Source organism: Eumetopias jubatus, unplaced genomic scaffold, assembly GCF_037043125.1.
Source record: "Eumetopias jubatus isolate StellerSeaLion01/CBP00866 unplaced genomic scaffold, mEumJub1_p1.0 scaffold_15, whole genome shotgun sequence".
In the NCBI taxonomy this organism is placed as follows: domain Eukaryota; kingdom Metazoa; phylum Chordata; class Mammalia; order Carnivora; family Otariidae; genus Eumetopias; species Eumetopias jubatus.
This window is the reverse complement of record NW_028274821.1, coordinates 52,185,649-52,198,408: the sequence shown is the minus strand read 5'-3', so window position 1 is coordinate 52,198,408 and position 12,760 is coordinate 52,185,649. Positions and strand designations below refer to the sequence as shown.

Genomic DNA, 12,760 nt, shown 5'->3' with positions numbered 1-12,760 from the left:
GCTGTGTTTTTTTTCCCCTTCAAGAGAAAGTCCATGTGAGAGCCTCCTTATTTTCCTGTTTGGAGGGGAGGGGGCACAATCAAGTTGGAAGCATCCGTGACACACCAGCCTCTTCTGTCTTCCCTTGCACCTGTCTTCTGTATGCATCACTTTGAGAACACAACTTCTCAAGCCCATTGAGCACACAGTGGTCTGATTCCCCCTATTAGAAAGACTCACTCTTAAATTGATTTGGGGGGATCTATGCTGTCTTTACATGAGACTACCTTAGAGTCCGATTCTCCTGGCAACTAACTCTCCTTAGCTCATATCTACTGACCTATTTTAGGACAATTCCTAGAGGACAATTCTTCTCCATTATTCAGAGTCTGAGGCAGACCACAAGTGTACTATACCTGGTATGTGTCAGGCCCAGAACAAAAACACTGTGCTTCTCTCTGGAGAAGAGTCACTTATTCAAGATTCAAATGATTTAAAAAACAAACAAAACCTGAAAAAATACTGTCTGGTAGGGAGATCTGAAGGGACACTGGACCACTATGAAAAATACAAAGAGATAGCTCCAAAGAGCAGGAAGAAAGATCACAATCTCATTTAAATAAAACTAATTAAAAAAATAACTTGGGAAAGAACATTCACTCTGCTCCTACAGAATGGAAGGCAGGCAATTGTCCATAACGATTCTAAAGCATACCATCTTGTTTAGCTGCACTGGGACAATTTTGAACTGTGTCAAGGTTTTCCCAGCCCTCAAACCCTGTGACTGTTACATGATTCAGTTCCACTTCCACAAAATGGGATTGATAGAATGTGGATTTCAGAGGAAATGATTATAGACATCTATAATAGTCATTATAAACAGTAAGAATTATGCTAGCAGGAAACATGCTTTAACACATGGGTTCTTGTCATGGCTTGAAGTTGCTTAAAAAGTTTTACTTTTTATACATACTTTATATGTATAAAAGATTTATATAACTATCTTTATATATACCATATATATTTACATATTATACATAGCTTTTGTACACACACACACACACACACACATCTCTTTTGTTTAAATTGCCATTATTTCAGTGCCTGGGGGACACATGCACATTCATTTCCAGGACCCAGAGATGCTCCATACAACATTGAGACAATCTCTCCAGGATTATGATCAGTCAGGGTTTTGAAAGCAAAATCAAAGTAAGTAAGGAGGAAGTGTGCCTTAATGTTCAAGATTTGTTAAGTAGACAGTTAGTTAACTCTCATTGCGTGGTATGAAAAGAAGGACTCTGGGAATGTCTGCTCTTTGTTAGTAAGCTGCCTGTAATAGTTATGGTTAGCACACAATGCCAATGGGTAATCAGACTACCAAAACTAATAGGAATAGCCTCTCACAAATCTAATTTGAGTGAGCACTGCTCTCCAGAGCAACATGATTGTGAGTCTATGTTTGTCAATGACTGCGCAAACATGTTTTCTCCACTTTATTCTATCGCAATGTTTATGATGTTACTATGGTGACGCTCTTATGATATCCTTTTGCTCTCACGGTGCCCTCTCAGTGGAAGCTGTAATGAGGTGGTTTGGCAACAGAATCTTTCTGGGATTTTTCTCATACACCACTGAAGACGAGCATGGCTTTCTTCTTACAGGAAATGCATAAAGCATGAACTGAAAATGGTAGAAAGTAATTTGCACTGACTTGGGTAAAGAATGTAAATGTTATTAATACTATACCAAACTACCCAGAAATATTCTTTTTGTTCCCGATTCTAGGAGATGGCATCCCAAGGGACAGTAAGGCTTCTAGATTGAGTGTGGAACGTCACACGTGCTGAGGGCGAGGGTCTCTTGCTCTCCTGAGGGAGGAGCTCTGTGAGGGTGATGTGAGAACTATGTGCTGGAAAGAAAAAGAGATGGAGTTTCTGGAGCACATACCATGTGACAAGCACTGTGCTAAGCACATTACATGCATCCCTTGACCGATTATTTATTTACCTTATATTATTTTATATTTACCCCATTTTATATTATTTACCTGTATTATTTACCCCATTTATGAAATGAGGTAATAGACACAGTTAACATGGGTCTTTCAGACTCTGAAGCCCATTCTGTTAATTACTATGCCACCTTGTCTCCCTAAAATGCATCTTTCATTTTTTAAAAAAAGATTTTATTTATTTATTCGAGCTAAAGAGAGAGTGAGAACAACAGCACGAGCTGGGAGACAGAGGGAGAAGGAGAAGCAGGCTCTCCCACTGAGCAGGGAGCCTGACTCGGGACTCGATCCCAGGACCCTGGGGTCATGACCTGAGCTGAAGGCAGACACTTAACCTACCAAGCCACTCAGGCGCCCCAAAATGCATCTTTCAGATGATCCTGTCTTCTCTCTTTTCCCTGGAAGAGCTTGGAAGTGAGAATCATGAGTGCCTCCATCCTATTTCCTTAGGCTTATTCCATAACTACCTGGAGAGATTTATCTGAAACAGCTTGAAATCTGACTTTATCTTGGACAGGCACACCCTTGGGGCCTTTTCCACTGCTGTATGGGGACACACAGCAGCAATGGTCATGAGACCTAAAATCAATGTCCCAGTCTTATTAGTTGTGTAATCTGGGGCAAGTCAATTCTTCCAGCCTTAGTTATTTCACCTAGGAAATGGAAATGGCAAAAATTATACTTGTCCAAAGGTCAGGAATAACCTAGTCGCTTTCATTATCTATTTTTGCTCACTTTAGAACCTCTTGGGTCTATGATATATGAGGCTGTGCTCTGGACCTAGAATGACAGATCCATGATTGCCATTTTATAATGTGGCAAACAGAGCAGCCTCTCAAAACATTTTGTCAGCAAGAAGTTCACTTTTGTCTTCTACTTACTGCCTTTTGAGTTACAGCTTCAGACATTGCTTTGGCAGCTCCTTCAGGTAAACTTTCTCCATTAATAACTTAATGAAAATCATTACATTTCCTTTGATCTCTAGCCTAGCATCCAGGATCCCAGCCCTTATCATCTAACTGCACAGAGTCCCCATACCCACTAGATTAATCTTGGTTTCCAGGACACATCTAGCATTTTTCTACCTTCCTGTATCTTTACAGGTTTTCTGTACCTGAAACAACTTTTCTAACTCCAACAATGTGGTACTTTGTTACAGCAGCCATAGAAAACTAACATAGGTAGAAAACAGAAAACGAATACAGGAATATTGTGTGTGTGTATATATACACACTGTATCAAATGGCAATAAATTCTATGGAGAAATATACTATATATATAGCATATCAGATGATAATATATATATTGTATATCAGATGGCAATATCTATATATTATATATCAGATGACAATAAATTCTGAGAAAATTGGAGCAGGGAATATGGATAGGGAGTGTTAGAAGGGGAAGGTGATCATAAATTTAAGCAGAGTTGAAAGAGGAGCCCAAGGAGGATTTGGAGTTGCAAGTTGACAAAATATTATACCACTTTTACTGGAATCACATTGGCTGCTTTATTGAGAATAGCATATATGGGGGGGCAAGGTGGAAGCAGGGGGGCCAGATAGAAGGTTATTGCAGTAATACTAGCTACAGGTATTTGTGGCTTGGACTGAGGTGGTGGAAAGACGTCTATCAGCATTTGGATATCTTTCGAAGGTAAAACCAATGAGATTTGCTGATAGATTAGAAGTGGAACAGTAAAGGAGAAAAGTCAAAGATGATCCTGTGATTTGGGGCTTTAAGCCAATGAAAGGTTGGAGAGGCCATTCACCAAGATGGGGAAGAAAGCAGTGGAGCAAGTTTGAGGGAGAGGATGGGTGTAGGTTGGGTGGACCCTTGGTACCCAAATCCCTCCCTTCCCCTAGTCTTTCCCTTCAGATTGCTTTTCCCTGCAAGCCAAGAACCATACACATAAGGAATAATAGCCAGTGGGAAACAGTAGCTTGTTCAGTTCGTGATGGAGCCAGTTTGCTATATAACACCTATGCAGAGCTCTGATAAAAGCTGGACTGGAGAATGAGGTGTAGCCCAGGGCGCTACAGATGGAATGTTTGTGTCCTCCCCAAATTCATCTGTTGAATCCTATACCTCAGTGTGATGGTTTTGGGAGGTGGAGCTTCTGGGAGGTGATCAGTCATGAGGGCCGATGCCTTATGAACGGCATTAGTGTCTTTATAAAAGAGGCCTGAGAAACCTCCCTGCCTGCTTCTGTCTTGTGAGGAAACAGTGAAAAGCTGCCTATGAGAAAGCAAGCCCTCCCCAAACACTGAACCTGCTGGCAACTTGATCTTGGACTTCTCAGCCTCCAGAACTGTGAGAAATACCTTTCTGTTGTGGGGAAGCCCCTGCTAAGTAGCCCGACCAGACAAAGACACAGGAGGACCAAGGAGGGCTTGAATCTAAATGCTGGCCCTTCAGAGCACATTAAGGTGGAGCCATCCTTCTCCAGCCCACGAGGTCACAGGCAGAGAAGCTGGGCCAGAGAGTGGGCAAGAGCTGGGGCACTATTCGCCACACTGACCCCACTCCCTGATAGAAATTATCCAGGAAATATTGATGGCTCCCTCCCAATCACAAGATATACCATTCCTCCCCAGGGAAGAAGCCACTAAGGGGCTGGAAGTGGGATGAAAGTCCTCTCTTCCCACAGGCAAAGCTGAAATGCAAGGAGAGAGGCATAGACGGTTCCATTACTGTTTATTGATTAGAATTGAATGCCCTCTTCACCCGTACATGCTCTGCTCATCTGTAGCCTGGAGAGTGAGTCCTATCTCCAAGGGCAGAAGTTGGATCTCGAAGTTCTGCTTCAGTTTCTGAGCCAAGAAACCTTGTTTTTCCTCTCTTGACAGGACAGAAAAGATCCTGCCATGGAAACTGTTAGGCAGACAACAGACTTCCCAATTAGGGACTAGAGAGTTAAAGGGAAGGACCATTAAAGGTAAACTGGGGTAATTCAGAGATACTTCCATCCTGATTGTTCTGGATGATGACCAGTGTTCTGATTGCCATGAGGCCAAAAGGATAAAAGAAGCTTTAAAGGCAGTGACTAGGGTTTGAGGCAGTTTGGAAATGAAATTGCACTACTCAATAATGTAGAGAATCATTGCTAAATGGCTGTGTATTTGTATCTATTTCCCCCCCTCATGTTTGAGTTTCATATTCGCAATCTCCACTATCTTTGCATTAAATGAAATCATTTAATCCAGTGTTGATATCATTAGACCATGACTATTAGGGCTATTTATTAAATATTTCTTACAATATCAGAAATGACTTGATATTTCAGAAGACGTGTGTGGTTTTAGAGGTTCTCATTTAGTAGTGGTGGAAACCACTTTTGGGCGGAGGATGTTAACCCCTCAGGTATCTTAATTTCTACCTAATATATTTCCATACTTCCCGGTGTCTGGGTGGCTCAGTGGGTTGAGCGTCTGCCTCAGGATCAAGCCCTTCGTTGGGCTCCCTGCTCAGCAGGGAGTCCGCTTCTCCCTCTCCCTCTGCCCTTCCCACCCATCCACCTCCGCCCCTGCTTGTACACACGTGCTTTCTCAAATAAATAAATAAATAAAATCTTTGGGAAAAAATATATATCCATAGCTCTTTATTTTTTTAAAAGATTTTATTTATTTATTTGAGAGAGAGAGAGAATGAGAGATAGAGAGCACGAGAGGGAAGAGGGTCAGTCAGAGGAAGAAGCAGACTCCCTGCTGAGCAGGGAGGCCGATGCGGGACTCGATCCCAGGACTCCAGGATCATGACTTGAGCCGAAGGCAATCGCGTAACCAACTGAGCCACCCAGGCAGCCTATCCATACCTCTTTAAAGTGTGTAGTCAGAATTGTAAAATGCAATCCTTAGTCATTTGGTACTCTTCAATCGATATGTGTTAAGGTGCTATAGAGGAATAAAAAGATGTGGAAGACATTATTTTCCTTAGGAAGCTTACATCTAGTGACTCCTACTATTAAGAATACTTTCTATGTTTAGTTTACCCTGAAAACCATCCAGCAAGGTAGATAATACTCTCCCAATTTACAGAGGAAAATAATGGTTTAGAGGTCATAGACCAGAATCACACAGTAGAAAGTCGCAGGGTGTGCCTGGGGTTCCAAGGCTATGCTCATTCCACTACTCCCAGGTTGTTCTAGTAAATCCGCCAGAATCTCAGTATTTTCCAATGATTCATGCTCCCCTCTGTCAGTATTTTCCAACATAGTCTTTTTCAACAAGTCAGAAAATCTTGGAGAAGGTGATTTCCCCCTTTCTAGGTGCCCTGGCTGTGTGTGGACCCAGAACGCGTCCTTGCGGACGCGGTATCTCCCTCTCAGCCCTAGTGAGAGGGTCCTGGTCTTTTCCTCAGGGCGCGGAGCCCGCGTAGACCGCCCATTCCCCACCTCTGCAGGAGGCAAGAAGAGTCTCCAGGCGACCTGACTTCTCTTCCCCACGGAGCTGCCATCCCGCGGGCGGCCGCCAGGGGTCCCCGCTCGGCGCCCCGCGAGATAGCCGCGCGCTGGGCGCGTGTGGGGGCTACTTCGGAGCGGCGGCGGCTGGAGCTCGAGCCCCGCTCTCGCTCGCTCGCGCCGCGCTCCTGGAGACCGCGCGTGCTAGCCCCTCGCCGCTCGCCCCGCGCCCGCCGCGTGGATCCGCAAGCGTCGCGCGTCCGGCCTCCGGCTCACCTTCCTCCTCTGGCGCCGGCTCCGGCTGACCCGGCGCAGGAGCCGACAGGGCCGCGGGCTGAAGGTAAAAGCCCACGGTGAGTGAGAGCCCGCGCGGGGCGAGGCGAAGTGGCGCCGCCCGGCAACTGCTCGCCCCCAGTGGCGCCCGGGCGGGCCAGGGTGCGGGGCGCACCTGGGGGCGGGCTTAGCGGGGAGTGGGGTGGGGTGGCGTGGCGTGGCGTGGGGTGGGGGGCGGGCGACGGCTCCGGCGCTGGGATCCGCGTCAGACCCCTGCCCGCGCCTCGGCTCAGGCCGGCTCCTCGCGCGCCCTTCTGGGGCGGGAACGAGAGTCCAGTCCCCAGCCCGTGCTCCGGGGCCTTGACTGTGAAAGCTCTGTCAGTAAAATGCATCTCCCCGCGAGGCACAAGTGCGCCCCGGAGCCGTCCCGAATCGCGGGTGACTGCCGCGTGCGGGTCGGGCTGCGGGTGGCGGGAAGACAAACTTTTGCGAAAGTGCGCCTGGGCCGGAGCACCGCGCTCAGGGCGTGTGCGGAGGCTCGACGCGGGCTCCGCTGGGGGAAGCCCGCTGCGCCGGCCCGCTCGCCCCGGGCACCGTCGGAGCTTCGGGGAGGGAGCGCGTGGGTGAAGGACGGACAAAACCCTGCTGACCCCTTGGGCCAACAACTGTCAAACATCTGGAATCCAGCCCCTCCCTTCCCCTGCGCCGAGGAAGGTGAAAACCCCTCAACTTTCCTTTGATTGTCCTCCCTGCCTTGGGACGCCTCTCGGAATGGAAAAGGGCCGACCTCTGGTGCCTGGCACGTGAGTACCGAGACCCCCAAGCCCCTCAGGCTCCCCCTTCACCCACCTTCCTGACCGCCTCCCAGATGTCCTCCCCGCAGGGACCACGCCACAGAGCCCGTGGAGATCGTGACGAATGGCCTTTTGTTTCTCCGCGTCTCCCCTATTGTTTGCCTTTGCAACATCTGGCGGGGCTCGCGGAGAGAAGGACGCCCCGGGGTCCTCCCCGCACTCCCCCCGCCCCCCCCGCCAGCCACACGGCCGGCTCCCGCCCGGGATCCCCACGGGGGAAGGCGAGGAGCGCGACCTCGGCGCGGCCGCCGCACCCAGGCCCTGCGGTTAGAGGGCGGAGGGAAAGTTGCTGCTTCCCCGCCTCCTCGACTGCCTGGGGCCCGGGGCGCGTTTCTCAGATCTGATCCCAGACGCGCGGCGAAGGGCGCAGCCGGAGAGAAGTGCTGCTCTCCCGAGAGGGGAAGCGACCTTCCGCCCTCCGCCGGGGTGTCCTTGGGTGGCTCCAGTGGATTTAAATCTCCGCCCGAAGGCCTGTGGCTGGGCCGCTTCCAGGGCCGCGGGGACGGGATCAGGGCACTTTTGGTAGGCAGAAAGCCGAGGTTCTGGGGTCTGCGAGTTTCCAAGGGCTGGAGAACAGGCGAGAGTGGAGAAGAAAGTAACCCAAGAAGCCTCAAGACTTTGCCTAGAAGTAGTGGTTAGGTGGCTCCCTCCAGATTGAACGTGCAATTTTGACTTGGGGTAGGGCTCCAAGTTTAAATCCTGGGTCCCCTGTCAGCATTTAGAAAAAGCAAATCGGAGGATACCGCGTAGACGCCGCGGAGGCAGAGTTCCCGCCAACAAGTACTTGCGAACCGGTGGCTTAGGACTGCCTATGAGTTCCCCTGGGGGTGCGCCTGTTAGATTACAGGTGACTCTGTTTCTGTGCGTTCCCTCACAAGGTAGATGCTTACACATCGTGCTGCTTCTTAGCGTGGATTAAAAAAAAAAAAAAAAAAAAAGAGGTAGGGCAAAAGCAAAGTAGCTACTCTGAGAAGGCAGGGTTCCCGTCAGGTGCCCTGACAGTCGTCTTGCCTGTGAGGGGAGGCCAAGCCTGTGCACCTGTTAGAACCTCTACATGCTCAGCTTTACTATAGTGGTGTTAACCAGCTTTTTCTGATGGAGGCCCAATTGTCCCTATTCCAAGGAAGTACAGTTAAACACTCTTTTTACCGTCTACCTTTTGATCCCTTCCCCAAGCTTGGGGAGGGAGGAAGCAAGCTTCCATCGGAATGCTTGTGACCTAGGTGTCCACTCAAGCATATTAAGTGGGAGCTCTGCACAGTTCTAGGAGTTTTCCCTTTACCTGACTTAACAGAAATTTGACTTCCATTCAATAAATAGAAAAACAAAGACCACTAAGGAAGGTGGACACAGAGCACTTTGGCGATTTCTGGATTATTACCAGTGGCACCAACAAAAGAAAAAAAGCAAAATCTTTGAAGCACTGGAAGGCACTTTACAAACGTCTCATTATGAAAATGATGGTTAAGGAAGGATTCCTTTGAAATTTAGCAGCAGGAGAGAAGCAACAAGGCAGACCTGGGTTGCTCAAGAGGTGCCCAAAGGCATCATTAACCAAGTGAAAGGGCAGTGTTTGTCCCAGTCTACCCCCTGTACGGAAAACAGGGTAATTGTAGTGGAAGATGAGCTTATACAGTTTCTTTAATTTTAGAATTAACCTCCCCTCCCCGGAATCATCGTAGAAAAAAATAGAAAATACAAAGAGGTAAAAATGAAGACAAAAGGAAGGGGGGGTATTATAAATAAGCCTCCAGTGAATGCTCTTATCCAGTGATTTCCTTGGATAAATTTCTGGAGCTTAGTATAGCTAGGTTGAAGGAGTTAATGCATTTTTTTAGGATATTTAAGATTGCCATATCATCCTCTAGGAAAGTTATGCCACTTTACCTGCTGTCTAACAATATACAAGAGGATTTTTTTTCCTATATCCCGCACCCCACTCACATTCTATATTATAACCACTCTTTCATTTCTGCCAGATGGATAGGAGGTATGCTCTTGTCTTCTTTTGTATTTCTTTAGCCACAAATGAGATTAAACATTTTTCCTGTTGTCTTTTAGTATTTCTTCCTTTATGATGATGCCAGTTTATGTCCTTAACCTATTTTTTTTTCCAGTGGGAATGTTCTCCTTTTTCTGACTAGAGGTGCTCTTCATAAAAGCACGCTGTTCTGACTTCTGACCCTGCCCTTGTAATCGGACAATCTTTATTGACTCGAAGTGCCAATTCTCTTCCCTCTAGCATAGCAAACATTTGGCAAGACTGCAACCATAAATTACGGAAAGAACTGACGTGATCTCAGTAGAGTTATTAGGGAGACTATGCAAAAGCATTATTAGAGAAATTCTTGGAAAATACCAATTGTATACTTTCTGCTTAGTAGCTTGCATGCCCCAACATCTTTACAGTTCATGGTGCCTTTTTTTTTTTTTCTCATTTAGAACAACTCTTGATGAGCTGTTTTTACTAAATGTATTTTACTAACTCATTTTATTTGCTTTCCTTCCACTGATAACCAGGATACCATAATCCACAACTTTTAATTTTTGCCGGAAATTTGCCTCAGTTTTATAAGACTCTCTGGCTTTACCATTTGAGTCCTGTACTTGAATGAACTTTGAATCTAAACAGTTCAGGAGCTAGGTTTTGAAATAGTATAGCAGGAGAGGTTTCCCAAGGGTGGAAGCAGGTACATTTGTGCATTTGCATTTGTGTAGCCACAAATCTCTATGTTAGTTCTTGCTTGAAGGTACAGGATTCTGAAATGGGGAGAAGGAGAGAGAGGAAGAAAAAAAATAATTTCAGCTGGATGATGGATTAATACAGATGAAGGATCACACAAGAAAATTTAAGTAAATAATCTAGGTAATCTGGATACAAATAATTTCCAAAAAGATAAACTATATTAAAGTTTCATGTATTATTATAACTAGTTTACTTAACAGACAGAAAGTGGTCTTCTATTTGGGAAAATCCAATGTGAAAATCAATGTGAGATATGACTGCAGGTACTTCATCTCAGGCATTTAAAAAATACGGAAAAGGGGCACCTGGGTGGCTCAGATCGTTAAGTGTCTGCCTTCGGCTGGGGTCGTGATCCCAGGGTCCTGGGATCAAGCCCTGCAGTCGGGCTCCTGGCTCAGCGGGAAGCCTGCTTCTCCCTCTCTCTCTGCTTCTCCCTCTCCCTCTGCTTCTCCCCCTGCTCATGATCTCTCTCTCTCTCTCTCTGTATCTCTGTGTCTCAAATGAATAAATAAAATCTTTGAAAAGGAAAAAAATAATAATAAAAAATATGGAAAAACAGTGAAAGATATATTTTTCTGCAGCATTTTCCATGCCGTTGGATGTGGAAATCAAATAGTATGCAATAGGAATAAACTGTGTTTTCTACATTAGAATCATTGGCTCTCAAAGGTTTGAGTGAGAACTTAATGGCCATCTAATTCAACCATCTGATATCATTGAGTATCTTCATTCTCTTAAAAAAATAAAATTCCATCCTACAAACTGTATTTCAAACAAAATGAGAAGCAAATAGGACAGAAATTTCACTTTTTTTTTTTTTTTGAGTTGGGGGAGAAAGGGAGGGTTTTAACTCTATGAAAGCTTGTGTAATCTCCTTTAACATGTTCAACTTTCATAGAATAAACAGCTTTGGCAGCATGACAGTTAAATCACTGAGGTGTTTCATTTTGCAACATTCTCTCATTCATATCCTCTACCATTGGCTTGGTGAAGTTCAAAGGCCGTAGAGCAAAACAAGTACAAAATAGCAAAAGGGAAAGAGGAAGAAAAGAGTAGAACATGGAGAGGATCTTACTCCTTTAAAACTATCTTCAGAACTTTCTAACAAGACTGTTGGTACCCGGAGGACGATTGGCATCACCTCTTAAAAATGTGGATGTAGCTGATGTCTCAAGGCCAACTTTAGAGACAGTAAACATTACCTAAATCACTGCCACTCCGACAGTGGGCAGGCTTATAGGATAGCCCAATAATTCTTAAAAAGAAGATGAAGGAGAAGGAGATGTTGGAGAGAAAAGGAATTTTAATTCTAAAAATATACCTTATTTCTTCCTGAGTAGTACTGCAAATTTCTGAAAGTAGTAGAAACATCTTCTAATTTCCACTCGGATGATTTCCCAGGCACAGTGACTGTATTTCTTTTCTTTCAGGAAGTTGTCTATCCTATTGAAGTATCTCCTCAGTTCTAGATTGCTCAGCTGGGATACCATAGCTCCTGACCAGTTCATTCCGTTCTGTTCCATCTCTTTGGAGTCTTCCTTTTCTTTCTCCTCTTCCTCCAAGCATTGTTCCAAGTACTGCAGTTGCTGATAGAGTCCGATTTGGATTTGTTTCAGATAGTCCTTTTCCCAAGTGGTTTTGAAGGTGTGCTGACTGAAGATGTTGAAGGCCTGTATGGACATTTCATAGAAGGCCTCCTTGATGTACCTTTTCACAGGCTGGGTGTGTGATAGGATCTCTTGGGGCAACTCAAAAGCTGTGGTTTCTTGTAGGCACTCTACAGGAAATGAACTGCTCGTATTGCTCAGAAGTCTCAGATTTTGCCAGGTGACTTTCCTCAGGTGAAAATGCAGCAAGTTACAGTCCAGGGAGAGGATGCCAGTGATAAGAAGACCCACAAGGCATGCAGGCCACACACACATCCGAAACACGTCAGGCTTAGTGCTCATTTTCTTTTCCCCAAGCTAAAAAATCCACCAGACTCAAGGTTGACAGTGATGTTTTAGGTCTTAAGTACTCCTTTGTGTGCCTTTATACACCTGAATAATCTTCAGTGGGGAGGAGTTTTCTCATTCCTCATTTTATGTTTCTCAGGGTTTCAGCCCCTTTCCTTTGCCTCTGAGGTTTGTTTTGACTTTGGGTGACTACGCTGACTTTGGAAATGCTAATCTTTTTCTTTAAAGTGAGCAAAGCATTACCATTGCATTACCTTAGTTGTCTGGATGACCCATCCCAGTACTATAGGATTGTCATAACAAGATTGATAACAGAGTATTTCAGAAAGAACTGAAAGTTCTGACTGTACCACTTATTCAACACTTACATAAGAGAGCTATCCATTAAAGAAATTATCATTATTATTATTTTTTAATTTTTTTGGTATCTGGCTATATAGCCGAACATCTTCTCTCATTGAATTAATCATAGACATTGGCCACATGACTTTAATTATTTGATTGCAAGACCACCAGAATATAACATAGCTTAGTTTTCTC

At 45.3% G+C, this 12,760-nt stretch overlaps 3 protein-coding genes across 3 annotated transcripts in view; 1 reads left to right on the top strand and 2 right to left on the bottom strand.

Annotated features, from left to right (window-relative positions):
• Positions 1–6,348: 6,348 nt before the first annotated feature.
• LOC148162418 (uncharacterized) lies at positions 6,349–7,341 on the bottom strand. The gene is given in 5 exon segments (XM_088019088.1): positions 6,349–6,580; positions 6,616–6,720; positions 6,722–6,786; positions 6,788–6,957; positions 6,960–7,341. Coding segments are annotated over 5 exon segments (954 nt in total).
• MOB3B (MOB kinase activator 3B) overlaps positions 6,545–12,760 on the top strand; it is a 186,988-nt gene continuing 180,772 nt past the window's right edge. The window contains exon 1 of the mRNA XM_028115263.2: positions 6,545–6,745. The gene's annotated coding sequence lies outside the window, so the exon portion shown is untranslated. The remainder of the gene's footprint in view (positions 6,746–12,760) is intronic.
• On the bottom strand, positions 11,588–12,338 carry IFNK (interferon kappa). Its single transcript, XM_028115264.2, has one exon. It carries the CDS (start codon positions 12,212–12,214, stop codon positions 11,588–11,590), a length of 627 nt encoding a protein of 208 aa, XP_027971065.1. The 5' UTR covers positions 12,215–12,338.